The 20,740-nt window shown below is 36.8% G+C and overlaps 1 protein-coding gene across 9 annotated transcripts in view; it reads right to left on the bottom strand.

Annotated features, from left to right (window-relative positions):
* Positions 1–15,382, bottom strand: part of LOC138705170 (zinc finger protein OZF-like) — a 96,303-nt gene extending 80,921 nt beyond the window's left edge. The window contains exons 1-4 of one of the 9 annotated variants that reach the window (XM_069833846.1): positions 14,770–15,382; positions 10,497–10,604; positions 8,143–8,225; positions 1,753–3,788 (exon numbers count right to left, since the gene is read on the bottom strand). In XM_069833846.1, the coding sequence (XP_069689947.1) occupies positions 2,672–3,788; positions 8,143–8,225; positions 10,497–10,604; positions 14,770–14,889 (1,428 nt within the window). In that variant the 5' untranslated portion in view covers positions 14,890–15,382 and the 3' untranslated portion in view covers positions 1,753–2,671. Of the gene's footprint in view, positions 1–1,752; positions 3,789–8,142; positions 8,226–10,496; positions 10,605–14,577 lie in introns of those variants that run through there. The other 8 variants (XM_069833848.1, XM_069833861.1, XM_069833847.1 and 5 more) reach the window with 8 other exon arrangements.
* Positions 15,383–20,740: the final 5,358 nt, after the last annotated feature.

Here is a 20,740-nt window from a genome sequence, read left to right on the forward strand (position 1 = left end):
GGGGCCGGGTATCGAACCCGAGACCTTTGGTTATACGTACCAACGCTCTACCAGACACCGATCCTGCCCCGGAACAATTTTTCCCTCGAAATTATTTAGATTACAGTGCTTTGTATGAGAGGAAAGAAAGTAGGCGTGGCACTGAAACAATATTGAACTGTCATGGAACATTTTGACACATTCGTTAATAGCACGGGCGAAATGACTTAAAATGCGTATTTTCATCCATGTTACGTGTGACGATTTCATCATCCTGGCGAAGTACAATAAACACAAGAGCCTTGATTTCAACAATATTTGTGTCCGAAGAATCTGATTCTCGCGAGTAGTTTGCTCTAAATTTTCCTAGTTAATATTTGTAAAATGTACATTTTCTTCGAGTACAATATCTGGAAAGAAAAGACTCCAGGATTCAATAACAGTTCTTGCATTGTTTGCTGCACCTTTCACTCCTGGTGGATGGATAAAAATATTACTTTTACCAGTGCGTCTGTTGCGTGGAGGAGCATGTCTATTTCACAAGGTAATATCACAATTTAGTACAGTACAGTCACGAAGCTCAATACATAGGAATATGCATCGGTTAACAGTTGAACTTAAGTTGCTAGTCACTTGGATCGCTACTATCGCATAGTCTATTGTTCCTAGTATTCTCAGTTGCTAACAGCTTGGAACATTGTATCGCGAGAAATGCAAACAAATCACCTCTAGCTTCGTGACTGTATGTATTAGACTGTGGTAATATTTTTTCCTATGTAGTGTGGTCAGGGATTATACTCTAAATCCGATTCTCTTGCTCAAACTTGAGTTGAAGTAGCTTCATAATTTTCAAGCAGATGATCAAAGGGCCTATCAATATCAGAATCATCTGAATCACTAAAACCTAGTATAATTCCTATGTCCAAATCTTCAAACAGCTATTTAAAAACTCGTGGATCTTCCATGCTGCTCAGTCTAATAATACTGACAAACTTTGACTCAACGCACAAAATATTGTAAAAATAATTGGTGCTTACAATACGGTAAAAATTCTGGCTACATAATAATAACTATTATTTCAAATGTTACATTTAATAACATATATGCAGTTTGGTGATGCAATTATCTTTATTTTGAAGGCTTAACAAAAATAGCTATATTGTTGGTCAACGGTGAGAGAAGAGCTCAGTCCTACGACACAATCGTGTAAATAATTATCTGTTGGACAAGAAATGAAACTCGGATCTTGAATACCCTACACATGTATAAAATAAATTATGTTTTATTTAACGACGCAAGTGCCGAGTTTATATCAGCATCGTTGGTGTGTAGGAATTTTGTACTGCAGAAGTTAAATCTACTGACATGAGCTTGTCGCGTGTTAGCATGCTTAAATGCCATCGACCGGGCTGGAATCGAATCCACGACCTCGGGCACAAAAGGCCAGCACTATATCGACTGCGACACCCAGGCCAATCCTACACATATAATCTTAACACTATGATTCGAAGGTAGATAGCAGCCCAGACCTAATATTAATTGCCTGAGACAATAACAAACTTTAGATTCAAAGTAAGCACCATGCTCACCTGTTGACTAACGATGGGTTAATATCACACAAAATAAATTAAAGTAATTTAAATTGTTAATTTCTCAGCAACAAGCATCCTCAATTACACCAACCATTAGAGAGTACAGAAGCCTGGGATACACAAAGAGTGATGTACAACAGTAGACAATATTATGAAGGAATAACTTAATGAAAGAGAGAACAAAAGACTAATTTATGTATTCAATACATTACTGCTACAGAAATATCCTCTTTTCTAATATAACTGGAATTTACTTTACAATATTACATTTCCTAATAGACAAATAAAAGTTTGTTATTCCTTTCGAATGTAGAAGCCTTTGTTCAAAACATAAATAGCAACATTATTTTAATATATACATAATTTGTAGATTTATTTATATTTTCTTGATTTTACTTGTAATATAAATGGTATCTTTTTATATTATATATGATCTATACATTTACACACAGTTATACCGCCAAGAGTCTTGTCTCAACAAAGTAACAATATTTTATTAATTCATTATGTCCTTATATAATTATATAACCACAAATAGCTTAATATTATAAATATTTACGTTAAGTCTCTTTCACTGCATCTTGCATCACAGCGTCGTGGTCTAAGGCGTCATGCTTAGTACTCCCGTTATAGAATGAGCGCTGGTTCGAGTCTTCATTGGACTTTTTCATGAAATTTTGGACAGTGTATGGGACTGGTGCCAACCCACCATAGTGATGAATTTGAGGACTTATGATAGATAGAGAAATTCGGTTACGGACACCATCTATAACGATTGCAGGATCATCGTACTAACTTACGATACATGAGTTCTTTGGATGATCGTCCACCTCTGCTGAGGCATGTAGGCGTGAGGCCAGCAGCCGGACTTGGCCCTTCATGGGCTTCCATAACGGATTCTTCACTACAAAGACTCGTATAGCAAATATTATGCACTGAAATATTACTTAGATAATATATATAATGACGTAATGAATTACAGGAGACTGACACTACGGCTATGCGGACGTACAGAAGCACATAAACGCGCACCAGCATGCGTTCACAAATTCCTGTATAAGAAAAATATAACTCATTCACAAAGTACTGTTCTATACAGTTCAACCTATTTGAAATTCTTTGACAGGAATATCGCATTTCCGTTCATGAGTACGAGTGTGTGATAGAAGACCCGTACGCTGTGCAAACGCCTTTTCACAAAAGTTACATTTATATGGTTTCTCCCCAGTATGCAGACGAAAATGATGCACCAAAGATTTTCTTTGCGAAAAACGTTTATCACAAACTTCGCACTTAAAAGGCTTTTCCCCGGTATGTATACGACGATGCTCCACTAGTGCTCCGCTGAACGTAAAAGTCTTTCCACAAAACTCACATTTAAAAGGTTTCTCACCTGAATGGGTTCGACTATGCGACACGATACCAGAACGTTGAGTGAATCCCCTACCACAGACATCGCAAGTGTAAGGTTTCTCCCCGGTGTGAATACGATTATGCTTCGCAAGTGATTTACGTAATGCAAATCCTTTCCCACACACATCACATTTGAACGGCTGTTCTAAACTATGAGTACGAATGTGTGTTGAGAGCGTTCCACCATGTGCGAATCTTTTTTCGCAAATATTACATTTGTAAGGTTTTTCGCCGTTGTGCGTTCGACTGTGATTCACCAGTCCTTGCCCACGAGTAAACCCTTTCCCACAAATATTGCACACATACGGTCTCTCGCCAGTATGAGAACGACAATGATACTTCAAACGTGAACGACTTATGAAGCCCTTACCACAAATATCACATCTAAAGGGTCTTTCACCAGTATGAATTCTACTATGAATAATAAAGTGTGAAGACTGTGCGAAAGTTCTACCGCAAACATCACAAATAAAGCGTCTGTCATTCAAGGCATTGCCACTTGCATTTGTATGTGATCGTTCTATTCCCTTAGGAGGAACTTTGTTCTTAATTTTTTCGTCAGTGTGAATGCGCATGTGCTTTAAAAACTTAACACGTATTGTGAAAACTTTATTGCAAGTCTTGCACGTGTATGATTCTTCTCCATTATTGTGAATATTGTTTGTTCGCTGAGAAAAGACGTCACTGCAAATAATGTTATCAGAATTTGAAGACGAGAAGTGTTTCTTTTCCACTATCTGACCAGAGTTATCATTATTTTCGTCTTCTGAGGAACTGCAGTCTTCTTGTGCATATTCAGTGACACTGTACACAAAGAAATGTTAGAACAAATTTATACGATTCACAGTACAGTGCCAAAATACAAAACATTAAAAATAATTTTGAATGAGGAACATTAAATAACTGTATAAACATGAATTTTGTAATTCTAACATACGAATTAACAAAATGTAATATTAATTCGAAAATTTTAATGAAATTAATACATGAAAGGTTACTGGGATACATGACATTTCTACAACTAGTTTATATGTAAGAAGTGAAAAAACAACCATCAGGAATAAATACAAACTTTTTTTTTCTGGACGAACATCACTTCAGGACTAAAATAAAAATTTTGATTTCATTAATGACTTTGGGTGTGAAAAAACTCTTTTAAGTAATGGAAAACAAATTAAGTATAAAGTTTACATAATATTACAAGAAAAATTAAAATAACATATATATGAAAAATACAGTTTTCAAATAAATGGCTTCTATTGGAGATTAATAAAACCATAAGAAAAGGTAGTAGTACACTACATAGGATTAATACAGCCATATACAATATTCAGGGGAAAAGGAACTAGTCACCCTACCGCATTATCACATGGCTTAGTTGCCTCATGAGTGATGCCTTAACGTTGTCACTTATGAAGTTCAAGCCTGTCTTCGACAGTTGACTAAACAACAAGAACAAATATTTCAATTAATTCATTATTTAGTGATTTGTGTATCAATGCCTTCAATTGTAGCTATATGTCATTCTGCATAATATATAGAGTATATAGTGAATAAGTTATATGCTATTATTGGTTATCTGACAACCCTGTATCAACGGTGTAATTATACAATATTCGTGCAATAGGTGAAATTGAGATAGGGCAGTACCTGATGCTCGTCTGACAATTGTAAAAAAAAAAAAGAGACAATTAGCCTAATTGGATTCGAACCCATGCCAGGGTGCTGCCCCAGAAGCACAAGTTCAGGTCGCTCACTCTTAACCCCTTCAGCCTGGTGTACATTATAGTGTACATTGTTTCGTTTTTTTTTCTTCTTTTTTGGAATGTCTTCGATATTTTGAAAAATTCAGTGTGATAGAAATGGAGAATACTATTTTTTTTTTAATTTCTATACCTGAATTAAAAATAAAATTTTAAATTTTGGGGCCCCAGGGGTCAAAATTATCCCCAAATTTTGACTTTCTGTGAAGACTTGATTTGGGAATTTTGGATCCCCAGAATGATTGTGACCGGTTTTTTTTTTAAATATAAATTCAGGTCTGAAGGGATTAAGCTACGCTTGTGGCCAAAATATATTATGTTGAATATGAAGTGTGAGTAGAATGAAATTAACTTATAGCAAGAAGAGTCTTCATGAATCTGATGATGACACAGAAGAAACTAAGAAAAGAAAATCTTATTCACAGCAGCAGAAAAGAATCTAAATATACAACAAGCAAAATGTTACCAGTGGCTAGCCCACCATAAGAACAGAAGAAAATGACTGGAGGAAAATGTAGCATGTTATCATTGAGGAACCGACTGATTTTATTGATATGATAATGTAAATTACACTGAGGTCACAAAGTGGACTTTGTATTCTTTTTTCACTTACTTTGTAAATGTTGAATGTGCATGTTGGTACTCCCATGTTTATTTTATTTTAATAGGTTATTTTACGACTCTTTATCAACATCTTAGGTTATTTAGCATCTGCATGAGATGAAGGTGATAATGCTGGTGACATGAGTTCGGGGTCCAGCACCGAAAGTTACCCAGCATTTGCTCATATTGGGTTGAGGGAAAACCCCGGAAAAAACCTCAACCAGATAACTTTCTCTGACCGGGAATCGAACCTGGACCACCTGGTTTCGCGGCCAGACGCGCTAACCGTTACTCCACAGGTGTGGACTCCCATGTTTATGTTGGTACCATGCTACCATGGTAACCGTGCAGTTATAAACAAACATGGTTGACCAGAGTCCATTTACCATCGAACAAAGGTTAGTGACAGCAGTTTGAATTCATAAAAAATTGCTATCTACCGGAGCATGCATTCACGAAACATCGCATTTTGGGTAAACAAAACTCATTCTTTTATGAAGAAGTGGAGAGAAAACCACCCCACGTCATATTGTGGGCTGGACTGAGTGCAAAACACATTTTCGGCCCTTTCTTCTTCCAAGATTCCGCTAATGGGCCAACTTACTATGACATGCTTAGTGAATGGTTGGTATCACAATTGCAACAAGTTGGTATCGAAAACACTGTGGTCCTGCAACAGGACAGAGCACCAACACACTTCACATTGCAAGTGCGCAGATACCTGAATACGACCTTTCCCAATCGGTGGATTGGAAGAGGATCTGCAGATGATCAAGTTCCTTTTAACTGGCCACCTGATAATGCTCTCTGAGTGTTCATCAAGGACTAAGTGCGAAATCACCGCTATAACATAATGGCACAATTACGAACATGCCTTCAATGAAGTGACGATTATCTCCGCAAAACATCTGCCAGAACATGACAAAGAATTCAGCTGTGCTATGAAAATGAAGGTCTTGATACCGAAGTCTTGGATCATTTACTTTATACGAAATTCAAGTGAATTATTATCAGGGGCGGCTTTCGAAGGGGGGCTGCAGAGCTGCAGCACCCCCAGACATTCATGGTTCTTATGTCGTTTTATGTTGTGGAATACATTTATTATACAGTCTCTATTTAGCGGCTCGAATTTTAAAAACAATTTCGCTCTCATTGACATGCACGCAATCGTTAGTGAAGTCACTTCCTCCCCTGGTGCTGCCAGAGCGAAACCAGAGACAAGGACTATAGAGTGAAGCCACTTCCTTCCCTGGAGCTGCCAGTCTCGTCTCGGAAGCTATGCGCGTTAGTTTTACCCCTCACCCTGCTAGCTCCTTGCCATGAATCCAGAGTTTCCAGGCGCTGCAACATTTGCAGCAGTTTGTCAGTGGCGCGCAGTTTTAAATACATTTTCTTTAACGTTGTGAGTATAACAAGTGCGACAATGTTTAATTCTCTACGGTATTTACAGGCTATTCAGTTCAGTACCTTAACAATTCAGGAGAAATGTGAAATTAAGTGCCCATCAGTTAAATCTCATAATGGAAAGAGCCGCTAAACAAAATAGCCTACAAAGCTCGCATATTTTTTGCTAATGTATCCAGTATCCCTGCTTTCTTCTCTCGATCTCCACATAGTCTGTATGTTTTCAAACCATAATGGAATCTGAAACATCTAATATCACAATAAATGAGGCAAGCGCTCTGGTGCGTACTCTTGAAGATCCTGAATTCAATTTCTGGCTCAGTTTTTTTTTTTCATTTATTGATGTGTCATGTAGATATATTATACAACAGCTACAACTTCGCCAGTTAGATATTTCTAAGGTTCAAATCTGCATATAAAAAATTAAATTATGGTTTATTTAACGACACTCGCAACTGCAGAGATTATATCAGCGTCGCCGGAATTTTCTCCCGCAGGATTCTTTTAAATGCCAGTAAATCTACTGACATGAGCCTGTTTCATTTAAACACACTTAAATGCCATCGACCTGGGCCGGGATCGAATCCGCAACCGACTATGCTACCGAGGCCGACTCTACATATCAAGCTTTGTTAATGCCATACAGACAATACGGAACAGTGCACAGTTGAGCAGCGAGATCTGTGAAAATGAAAACCCTAAAAAGTGTCGTAAGGTCGAAGGGATTCAGACAAGGGTTGCGGCAGCCAAGGAAGTGTGTGACCTCATTATCACACAAGCTAACACCCGATTCCAGTTCATAGATTATCTGATATTATCTTCTCTTCTGTGTCAAGAAAAACTTGAATGCTACAAAAGCTCATTTCCTGAAAATGACCTAAATGTATGTGAAGCTTTTCCCAATGCTCGATAAAGACAAACTAAAAACGGAACTCACTGTGTTGTATCAGAAATATCAGTGGCGCAGTCAAGCACTTGCAGTTTCTTCTATCTGAGAACTTGCAGGCCTCATTTTCAGAAGTTGTGAAACTACTACGCATAGCTATCGCCATAACAATGACAACTTTCGAACCAGAACGTTTTTTTTTTCGTGCATGAAGAGAGTAAAATCCTATCTCAGAAATACGATGAGAGGAGAGAGATTGACCGCATTAGCTATGTTTTCCATTGTAAAGATTATGTTAAACGACATATCGGATTTTAATGAGATGATGATTCAAAAGTTTGCAACCTACAAGACAAGGCGCATGGAACTAATCTTTAAATAAGGTAAGTTGCTTGGTTTATTTTTGTATGGAGCCCCCCTTAATTCAATACCCACGAGCCGCCACTGATTATTATTCATACTAGATAACGTAGTTCAACAAACTAATCATCACAAAACTCACCAAAGTGACAATGCATCATGGGGTTCCAATGTATCTTCATCCTTCATTTCCTCCTTTACTTCAGGCAAGTCACACGGCTCCTCCTGATGGCATATAAAACTGATGAAATCAACTCTACAACTACTCTGTATATTAAATACTTATGTTATAAAGATCTATTATAGAAAAAATTGTAATTCATGGATGTACTTTCATCCCATAGCCAACGTGTATCAACTGGTATTTGATAAGTTTGTTTGAAGTGTAAAAAAAAATTCTAAGATGACATATAGCACTTATTTCTTGTAGGTAAACAGAATTACACAAAATAATGTGTGTACGACACTGTACCATTAAAAAACAGGTTCAGAGGATGAAGATTCTAGTGCACAATTTCTAATAAATTGCTATCTCTGCGAGTTGCACGAAAAATCTGACTGACATGTAGTCATGAATGTTACTAATTTGTTTTCATATGGAATTATTTCAAGGAGCTCTTAAAGCAAATTAAGGTTTCAGAACTGTTAGATTAGCTCAACTCTTTCTATGGTACAAAAGTAGGTAGAATAGAATTAGGACTGGTACTAGGGACTAATACATACCTACAACTTACACATATCTAGTTATATTCCAGTAATTTCTATTCTCTATGTATTTTGAACAGAATAAAATCAACTTCGTTAAAATGTACATACTAGGTTCAAAAAGTTCCCGGAATTTGCTAGTATCATAGAAACAACGTACCTTAAACACTATTCTACAGCATTCCCTTCAAAATAGTTGCCTTCCGCAACAACACACTTTTGCCAACGCGTGTAGAGTTCCTGGAAGCACGCCTGGAAGCCATTTTGTGAAACCCGTCTTAGTGCTCTCGTCGCGTTTGCGATAACCTCTTCAGCATTGAATCTCCGTCCTTTCAGATGACTTTTCAGACGGGGAAACAGAAAGTAATCAGGTGGTGAGAGATCAGGAGAGTATGGTGAGTGATCCAAAGCAGTTATGTTGTGCCTGGCAAGCAAATTCTTTACAATAATTGCGCGATGAGCAGGTACATTGTCACGCATAAGGAACCAGTTGTTTTCTACCCACTTTTCTGGACGTTTCCTTCTCACTGCGACCCGGAGGCGACGGAGGATTTCTACGTACAATTCTTTCGTTACAGTACGACCTTCTGGAATGAACTCATGGTGGATGAGACCCAGAGAGTCGAAGAAAACTTCCAACATAACTTTGCCTTTGGAAGTGTCCCTAGGAAATTTTTGCTTCCGAGGAGATGTTTTTGATTTCCACTCAGATGACTGTCGTTTAGGGACTGGATCGTACAAGTAGCACCAAGTTTCATCACCAGCAATAATTTTGTTTAAGAAATCACCATCTTCATCAGCCATACTTATCATGTCCCCAGCAAGAGTCATTCTTGTTTCTTTCTGTTCTGCCGACAACATTTTCGGAACTAATTTCTGAGACACGTAATGCATGTTGAGAGGTTTGTGAAGAACATTGTGTACACTTCCGACTGATATTCCGACCTCTGCTGCTATCTCTTTTATGGTTTTACGTCGGTCGTCCCTCACAACATTACGCACACGCTGAGCGATTGCTTCATTTGTTGCAGTTGTTGGTCGGCCGCTGCGTACGTATCGCGGCCACCAGAAAAGCGTTTATGCCAGGCATACACTTGAGTTTTTTTCATTGCTGCTTCGCCATATGCTTCTTCCAACAATCTTAATGTCTCTGCAGCAGTTTTGAGTAACAAAACACAGAATTTGGTGTTTGTACGTTGCTCTGTGGACATAATTACAAAATGCGACGAACAAACAAAACACAATGATAAACAATTGCCTACAACTCAAAACCAACAATCGCCATTATCAACAAACTTTGAGGAAATGACATCATGAATGTTACCAACAAAACAAATGTATAATATCCCTTGTTATATATTAATACGAAAAATGGTAGTAAAATTCCGGGAACTTTTTGAACCCAGTAGTATAACAGTCTGGCTATAACTCTATATTTTACATATACTTTCAAAATATGAATTATATACAGTTCGTTATATAATAAACTGAAAGTGCAATAATACTTTAAGTTCGACATGGGCTATTTTTAATGCCACCCGCTTAGCCTAATAAATATGATATACAGTATAACAAAAATATTAAATAGGCCCCTATTTAAACATTTATCATGTAAGTTGAAATACGATTCAGCGAAAAACGATCAGAAGCATGTAAAGATGTGTTTAAGGGATAGACAAACGTATAATAACAATATACATTATTAAATAAAGTGTAAAGTTATGGTGGAACACAGCATAAAACAATACTTGGTATACAACACAGACAGTTACAATATGAAAGATATCTCACCAGAGTTTCACTCTTTATTAATCCCGCTCTACTATTATTTGCTGGCACATTCTTATTTTTAATTAGTGGGTTGTCATACTTTGAGGATTCACGTTCAGAACTGTCATCCTGTAAAGAGTTTCAAGATTAGGAAGATTATTCCTGTACTGGATTACTAGGAAATGTATTGTGATTGATGTAAACCGAATATACATTTAAATGTACAGGGTGTAATAAAACTACTGGGACACACTCTGGAAGCGAGTTCCCCACACTAAAACAAGGGAAAAAAAAGTCATATAAACATAAGTCTGGAAATGCCAGGTTATTCAACAGCAAAGACACAGACACAGTATTTTAGTTCAAACTAATTAAATACATTTACAATGACCCAATGTTTTAAACTCTCAGTTCACAGAAAATGCCCAAAATTTTCTCTGCCTGCACATATGGACATGTTGGATCATGAAGAGTCATCCCCTTTTGAAGTAATCAGGATGGTGTCGATTAGTTTCCCAGGCTCTTACAATACGATGAAGTGTCTCTTTATTTGGAATGTTTGTTACATAAACTAGGGCTTTTTAGTATTTCCACAGATAAAATCTAAGGGTGCTATGCACAGGCATGTCGCTAGCCCATGCTACGAGCGTGCTAAACTAGCCCCGGCTAGCGAATGATTACTTGTACAGGATTCATATATCATATCACTAACACTGGTTTATGAATACAAAAAACGTTAGTTCGTTGATCAGCCGCTGTAAGCCCGCGCTAAAAATGTTTATGAATATGGTCCCAAATGATTAAGATCGGACAAGCCACAGAATTCGCCCTCCCTTACTTATTCGTCATAGTATAAATTAATGAGTGCAACTCGGACAATGCAGCTGAAATGTGCTGGTTTTATGATTTAGTTGCCTTCGGTCTGGAAACGCCATCTGATACAGCAGTGTAGTCCTGCGTCCATTACCATTAGCGCGATCGTACATAAAAATCATATCTAATGTACTTGCTCACGTAATGGATATCCGTATATGGTTATGCACTCAATGTAACTGAACTGCAGTAAAAGTCAAATGTATGAAACAGACTAGCCACGAGTGTAAACAAGTTTCCTTGGCAATGCATAGCTACCGAGGGTAGACTGTACATCAGTAGGTAGGCATATATCGATCATACCAATCGATTGCAAAAGTTAATTACGTATGTATGTATCCAAAGCCTAACCACTTCACTTTCTACGTGATTCGGGTTCCGCATATTGCGGATAGATGGCTGGATTGTGACTCATTTTCTAGTTGCACACTACTTCGGTGGGCCATGTTGTACATGTGTAGCAGGGCCTATCTCTGGAGTTATGTCGTGTACTAGGGTAAGTGTATGTGTAAATGTTCGTGTAAGTATAGTGTATGGAATGAGCGATGATTATGAAGATGATGAAGGGAGAAGGAAATACCTGGTGCCAGCACATATCCTACTCCTGTTGAATAGCACCATGGGGGCCACCAGGCTCAACATCCCCATCCAACAAAGGAAAGACTATCATGCCTTCTCTTCATATGTACTATGGAAAGATTTGGAATTTAACCCATGCATACTGGTATACAATTTAGTGAGTTAGAAGTTGTGCACCACCATCTCTCTTAGTCCCAAGGTAGAAATTTTACATGAAAATTTCTGACTCCACCGGAGATCCAACCCGGGCCGATTAATCTGGAGGCAGACACGCTACCACAGAGCTAACTCATTGGACTACAAAGTTAATTATTATTTGTAACAAACCTAAGTTGTTGAGTTGCTTAAATTGTACCTCGAAATGCAATGAATGTCATTCTTCAACAATAAGCACATAAACTACATTCCCAGATATATATAGGGTAAATATTAACTATATGGACAAACTTCAGGAAGTGATTTCTGCCAGGAAAAAGAACGAAAAAGTTTATTTGAACAAATGTCCGGAAATGCATGTGTTCCATGATAGATGGTAACACTTTTCTTCATGACGTTACTCCATTGTAAGAGCGCAATTCAGGTTCAGTACCAATGTTTGGGCTGGGATTATTAGTGACCACTTACTTGGACCAGTCCTCCTTCCACAACGTCTCAATGGCTAAGTAGCTGTGATTCCTGCAGGACACACTGCCTCTCTTGCTGGAAGATGTGTCACTGAGAGTACAACAGATCATGTGGTTAATGCATTATGGAGCTCCTTCCTAATTTCGTGTTGACGTTCGTCAGCATTTCAACATTTTCCCTGGCAGATGGATCGGACGAGGTCCTGTTGCCTGGCTCTCTCAGGCAATGGGCTTAAACTCACTTGGTTTTTACCTGTGGGGGCATCTAAAATGTGCTGTGTATGCTGGGTCAGTTCCAAATGTGTAGACGAACAACGTATCAAAACAGCCCGTGACGATATTCGTATACAGGCTGGAACATTCGAATGGCTGCATCAATCCATGATGAGAAGCGTGAGCGTTTGCATTGAGGCTCATGGGGTGCACTTCGAACACCAATTCTTAAGTTATCAGAAATTTAAGTGGCTAGTATCGTGTGATGGAATGTAAAAGTAATTATGAAGTATTCCGGATTCTGTGAATTTCCGGACATATGTTCACATGAACTTTGTTTGCTCCTTTTCCTGTCATCCTCAAGTTTGTTCCCATAGTTCATATTCACCAATGTATATTTCTATGATATTTTTGTTTTTGTTGCTTTTTTTCTCTTTGTTTTGGTGTGGAGAACTCGTTCTCAAAGTTCGTCCCTCTATTTTTGTTACACCCTGTATTTAATAAAATGAATAACCTTTACAATTGATCAGTAGTCCAGCATACCAGTTTTTCCGTTAACCACCATTTTGTCACAAACACAACGTAGGCTACAGTATGTCATTTAATAACGTAACGTAAAATCGAACAATTTCAGAGCTTCCTCATTCAGATAGTCCTACTATTTAAGAGTTAATGTGCAATGGGGTCAATTTTCAATTTTATAAAGAAATTATCACCAATATGCTTTTATATTACTCTTCATAGGTTAGATTATCTTAGATGAGTAATACTGGTCAGCGAAAAGTAAAGATGTTTCCATTATTATTATTATTATTATTATTATTATTATTATTATTAACAACGATGAATATGGTAATGTCACAACTCACAAGCATAGCAATAAGTTAATAGGCCTACAAATTTTTAACAGTAAGTTAAGTCAAAATTTGGGGTACACACTAAGCCACAATAGTGAACAAGATAAGGTCAATCTAGAGCCTCCACCAGCCAATGAAGGAATATTGCACACTTTTACCACTGCCAATGTGGCGCTATAAACCAATTTTCAATACTTTTATCACAACCACAACACATTTCAAATCTTATTGTACCATATATACGTAGAATTATTACTACATTATTTATTATATCACGAAACACGTAAAATGTAATTATTATGAAAGTCGCCATTGGTTCTTCGAATTAGTAGTATTAGTACGATCCACTAGATGGAAACCGACACGATTGGCAGAGCCGTCAATGCATGAAAACGAAATGATACTAAGTTTGGTTAAGTTAGGTTAAGTTTGATTAGGTGTGTATTATGTGACAGGTTAGGTTAGGTTTGATTAGGTGTTTAGTATTGAGAAAGGTTAGGTTTGTTTGATTAGGTGTGTAGTATTATTACTATGTTGGCAACACTGAAACCCTCTGTTACATTAAAGAAATATGGCGGTATTCTTCGTTCACGCACGATTTTCGTATATAAGTAAGGTCCGTATTTAGGGCGGTTAGGTTGGGCTTACAACTCTCCCAGTGATCACATCAATTTCTACTAATCAGTACTAATCTTCTATAAATACAAGGCATTTTCAAGGTATTTTTATTTATTTATTAGTGGCTGGGACAGAAGAAAGATTCACTCAAGATAATTTTACATGACATTAACCGAATTCAATATAAAAATACCGAAATTTGTGCCCGTATGGCGTAGATTTTCTGAACAAATTAAAAAAAAACACTATAATTCCCCAAACCGTTAACTTGTATGAGTTATTACCACAGCCTTTGTAAAGGCTAATATAGAGAATATCATATAGTAGGTATATATTTACCTTAACTTCAGCAAATGTAGGTTTGCATAGGCTGAAAATGTGGATGGATTTCCGCTCACGTTCCTATAAAGCGTTTTCTACCGTCGATTAAGTGACAGAGGTGCATCTCTAACTTGAATGGCTGTAACTTAACCTTCCTAAACCGAAATGATAATTCGCAATTCCGTAAGAAGAATGATACGCATAACTTACTTCTGAAACTTCACACTTAACAACAGGTAAATATACAGCAACAAGTTCCTCTTCCTGTTTAACTACGATAGACTCAGAAGATGCAATAGGTTTATTACCATAATTAATCAAATGGTCCATACTAATGCGTGATTAAGGCCTACTTATTACAATCTTCAGATCTCACCAAGAGCCCAACCACGGTCTTGTAGCCCAACATTGAGAAGTACCAAACACGGCCAACAGGATCATGCTTCGTTTGATACAAAGAAAAGAATTTACTAGTCAACTATAATGCTTAGTCAAAAGCGTTGTATTTTGGATGTAAACGGAAATCAGAAATTGTATGAATTTATGTCAAGTAGGCTAATCCGTGATTAACAATTATTACTTTGTTTAGCTCTGTTTTCAAAATGACTGAAGGTTGAATATACATCCGCCGCTATATACGAATTTTTCACATTTTTATCACTACTACAAGACACTTCACTTTTTATTACACTATGTATGGAATGATCACTACATTAACGCATTCACTATGGCAAAAAAAATAATAATAATACACTCAAGGAATAGAAAGTAAAATTATGATCAGTAGTTTCAGCGAACCATCATATCTGCCTCTCCCGGTTTTCCGTTTCTTCCACTAGGTGTCTCCCAACTCGGTGTCTATACCAACGAGTTAGAAAGAGAAAGATATTGAGTGGTCATTGCGCCGCCATGTTTGAAGAAAATTGAACGACTGTCGGTAATGAACTTATGCGCCCAAAACAAAGTGGGCGTGGTGATAACTGACATTAGAATCGTCAGCTGTCTTAATTTCGTTTGCATAAATCAGTTAAACTGAAGTGGAAAAACCTAGTATTTCGTCAAATACGTGCTAGGAACTTAATCTAAACTTATGTACGCTAAATTTAAAACACTTGAGCTATTCCTAGAAGGAATGCTTAAAAGAATAACCTAAGCAAAATTGTCATGCAGTATGACAATAAGTCCTAGCAAATATACTGAAGAAAATGTTAATATTCCTAGGTTCTTTTAAATGCGACCTGCAAGATTGCCTATAAAATGAACGAGTATGATTCGGATGATTTTATTAAATTGTTTTCCCAGTCTACACGTTGCATTACTATTTACTATACCATAAGATATAAAATGAAAGTAGGCCCTATCTGTAGTAAACAACCTTTACCTCCAAGCTTGTAACGTGAGTGAAACATGACAAAACACGCTTTCAGTTTTTTGTTACAGTAAAGTATAATTATTATCGAAATGTGAACGTGAGGCCAACAGCCGGCTGGTCTGTCTGAGCCTTTCAAGGGCTGTGGCACCACAGATAATTATTAGTGTATAATTGAGCACCCTGGTACAATAATGGGATAAGTAGTTACGAAAATATATATTCATACTTACCCCATTATTGCACGTGGGTGCTCAATTATGTTCTTTCATGTCCTTCCAGTCAAAATACTAACAACAATACGACCTACCCCAGAGTTTTGCGTTATTTTGGATGCGAGTGTCGAAATACAATTTTAATATTTGATTGCTATTACTAGGTTTGAAACGGAATTGTAGCGGTTTTATCCGTATTTAGTTTAACTTTATTACTAGTGAACCATTTATTTGATTAATCGTTTGTCTTCGAAATAGGCCTACTTCTTATAAGCTACAGTTCATCGTCTTCTTGTATAAGCAGTGAGGACAGAAGGAGCAGAAATAAAGGATGCCGGTGTCGAAATACAGTTTTAATATTGTATTGCTATTTGTTTTTCACTGGGTCTGAAACGGAATTGTATTGATTTTATCCGTATCTAGTTTAAGTACATTACCAGTGAACCATTTATTTTGTTTATGCCGGGCGTTGTTACACATTTATGCATGAAAAAATGCTGCTAATTAACAAAACTATGGACTTAACTTCATAAAATTTACATGAAATATGATATATCAGTTGTGTTTTTCCTTTTGACATTGCAGTTATATGCAGCACACACAACAGGCATGTTTTTTCTTCGTTTGTTTGTGCTTCTTACCTCCGTTATACAACATTGTAAGCAGACGCATTTTTACAAAGGTGGGCGCTTAGCTGAGATCTGCCGTGTTTCGCAAAGAGCGCTGTACAGGACAACATGACCACTCTATAGTCTTCTCTTTCTATATAACTCGTTGGTCTATACTAAAAGTCATGTTATGAACGAGCAGCAGAAAGCCGCCATTTGTTTGTTACAAAACGCGCGGGATTTCGAAACCGCTATTTGAATACGTGTTGTATTGCGTATCCGAAAGCTAAATGTTTTTGTTTAAAGGAACAATACTTCCTTTGCGATATATCTTTAATAACGTGTGTCTCCTGTCAGCAGAGTTGCTAGGTTTTCTGCAAGGGAACTCGGGATATCAGAAGCTAACTTAAGACATTATATTTATCATCACTTTATCAAAGAGATTTATAGTTGTTTTCTGCAAAGTAGTTTTCGCGTGCTTTTAATGTAATATTCGCCTCCCTGAGAAACACTAAAATACGAAAGACACACAGTAGGCTACAGTGAATACTACAGGCTAATCGTTTTTTTCTTTTATTAACCATGAATATGTTTTAACCATTCGCTACTAAATTAACTTTGCAACTTTTCTTTTTCGGAACCGGTACTGCAACAGTACATCGACGATGAGTCCATGTTTAAACATAGTTCACTGCACTACAAAACGCAGCAATTGTGTCTGTTATTAGTGTAAAATACGATATCAAAACGCTCTTTTTTTTTTTTTTTTGGCACTCAACGCGCCTAAAATACACAATGTTGATTACTTGCGAGAACAGCAACTAGGTACCGAAACGGATTAATCAACAATGTGGTAGAACTAGGGGAATTATCAGTGGCGGCTCGTGGGTATTGGATTAAGGGGGGCTGCATACAAAAATAAACCAAGCAACTTACTTTATTTAAAGATTAGTTCCATGCTCCTTATCTTGTAAGTTGTGTTTAAATGAGACAGGCTCATTTCAGTAGATTTACTGGCATTTAAAAGAATCCTGCGGACAAAATTCCGGCACACCGGCGACGCTGATATAACCCCTGCAGTTGCGAGTGTCGTTAAATAAACCATAATTTAATTTTTATATGCAGATTTGAATCTTAGAAATATCTAACTGGCGATGTTGTAGTTGGTTGTATAATATATATACATGATATATCAATAAGTGAAAAAAATAACTGAGCCAGAAATTGAATTCAGGATATTCAAGAGTACGCACCAGGGCGCTTGCCTCATTTATTGTGATGTTAGATGTTTCAGATTCCATTACGGTTTGAAAACATTCTAGAAATGGCTCCTTCTTCTCATGAACAACATTTACTGTTCTTATTATAAATCCATCTTATTGCCCCAGCTGATGGAATTGTCTTTGAAACACATTAATCTAATACAGACTGTGTGGAGATCTAGAGAAGAAAGCAGGGATACTGGATAAATTATCAAAAAATATGCGTATTGTATTGTATTTTGTTTAGCGGCTCTTTCCATTATGAGATTCAACTGATGGGCACTTAATTTCACATTTCTCCTGAATTGTTAAGATACTGAACTGAATAGACTGTAAATATTGTACAGAATTAAACATTGTTGCACTTGTTGTACTCACAACATTAAAGAAAATGTATTTAAAACTGCGCGCTACTGACAAACTGCTGCAAATTTTGCAGCGCCTGGAAACTCTGGATTCACCGAGCCCCTACCACGCCGTAGCGGAGAAGTGAGAAATATGTTCCCAAATTGAAGCAGCGGAAAGCCGCCATTTGTTGGTAGAAAACGCGCGGGATTTCAAAACCGCTATTTGAATACGCGTTGTATTGCGTATCCGAAAGCTAAATGTTTTTATTTACAGGAACAATACTTCCTTTGCGATATACCTTTAATAACATGTTTCTGCTGTGAGCAGAGTTGCTAGGTTTTCTGCGAGGGAAATCGGGATATCAGAAGCTGACTTAAGACATTAGACTTATCATCACTTTATCATAAGATTTATAATTGTTTTCTGCAAAGTAATGTTCGCGTCTTTTAATGTAATATTCGCCTCCTTGAGAAACACTAAAATACGAAGTACACACAGTACAGTGAATACTATAGGCTAATCGTTTTTTTTTTAATTGACCACGAATATGTCTTAACCATTCGCTACTAAATTAACTTTGCAACTTTTCTTTTTCGGGTCTGGTTCTGCAACAGTACATCTGACAATGAATCCATGTTTAAACATAGTTCACTAAACTATAAAACGCAGCAATTGTATGTGTCTGTTATTAGTGTAAAAATACGATATCAAAACGCCATCTTTTTAGTCATTCAACGCACCTAAACTATATAATGTTTATTAATTGAGAGAGCAGCAACTAAGTACCGAAACGGATTAATCAACAATGCTGTAGAACTAGGGGAACTATCATCTTGCGAGTAGAGTAAGTTGCCTTACGGCAATCAGCTGGGTTACCTTACAGACTTAGTAAATTTCCGCGGGTTACCTCTATGTTCACAGTGTTACCATTTGAGTCAATATATAAATAAAAATATCGGATAATAGGAAATGCAGACTATTTTTTAAAAATTACGTTCTAAGCTGTTATGTAATCTTCATCTTACGATGTTTGGATGACGTATATACGTCCGTTGATGTGACATATTAATGGATTAAGCTGTTATCTTTCAAATCGGAATTTTTACCAATCTCGACTCGCTTTATCGGAATTCAACCACGAAATTGGGAGAATCCCGCCTAAATTGGGATACCGGCAACTCTGGCTGTCAGGCTTTCATCATTTTCATAGGAACTCTGAATGTGAATATTCATATCCACGGTTAATGAAAGGATGTTTACTTTTTAATTTAATCTGTAGGTTAAACTGCTATATGAAATCTAAAAGCATAATAATAATAATAATAATAATAATAATAATAATAATAATAATAATAATAATAATAATAATACTAATAATAATAATAATAATAATCGTTATTATTAATATTTTATTATTATTATTATTATTATTATTATTATTATTATTATTATTATTATTATTAGTAGTAGTAGTAGTAGTAGTAGTAGTAGTAGTAGTAGTAGTAGCAGCAGTAAGTAGTCGTAGTAGTAGCAGTACCTAGTAAGATAAGAAACTGTTTAATTAATCCGTAATTAAGACAAGAATTACTTTCAATCAGTCATACTAAAATATTAACGTTTTATAATTTATACAGTTTCTGTATCTTTAAATTCGACGAATAATTATCTGTTTGTTGAAGAAAATGAAGGATATGGAGTGGATGAAGAACAATAACAATCTATATGGTAATAACGTAGTTCGAAAGTAGTTCGAAATGAGTTGAACATATTGAATGATTCGTTATAAGGTAGAAATTCTCTCTGCGGACTACACCTATCCACATACTGTTAAGGGAATCTTTATTCAAAGGAAACCTAAGCATAATACAGTCGTTTAAGTACAATAGTTTGTCTTCTGTAACGTAATACGGAGCAAAAATCGTCGTAGAAATGAAAGATTAACTAATCAGTGAAATGTAACATTCCTTCCTTCTTTATCTTTACATCCGTGTGTATTTCTGCAATTAAAAACAGCACACGAACGAACCATACCTATTCATCTCAACCAAGCAAATGGCCGCCCGTCGGCTGTTCAATTTGGGAGCATAACACTAGCGCCAGTGAGCGGTCTAGCGGTTATTTAGTAAGTCTATGCCCGCACTTTCCTCTCGCCCATCCAACTACTTCCTGTTTCGTCGGTTCATAACCTGGCTTTTAGTATAGTTGAGACTCTATCATTTGTCTATGGTTGAGACGGCAACATTTCGAAACAAGATGATACCAGTCTAGTATATACAGCACGAAGCTCAATACGTAGTAAATATGCAAACATTAGGTAGTTACTCACCACTAGGATAGCTAATACCGCCTCATTACAGACAATGCGAAATAGTACCGGCA

Source organism: Periplaneta americana, chromosome 8 (assembly GCF_040183065.1).
Source record: "Periplaneta americana isolate PAMFEO1 chromosome 8, P.americana_PAMFEO1_priV1, whole genome shotgun sequence".
In the NCBI taxonomy this organism is placed as follows: domain Eukaryota; kingdom Metazoa; phylum Arthropoda; class Insecta; order Blattodea; family Blattidae; genus Periplaneta; species Periplaneta americana.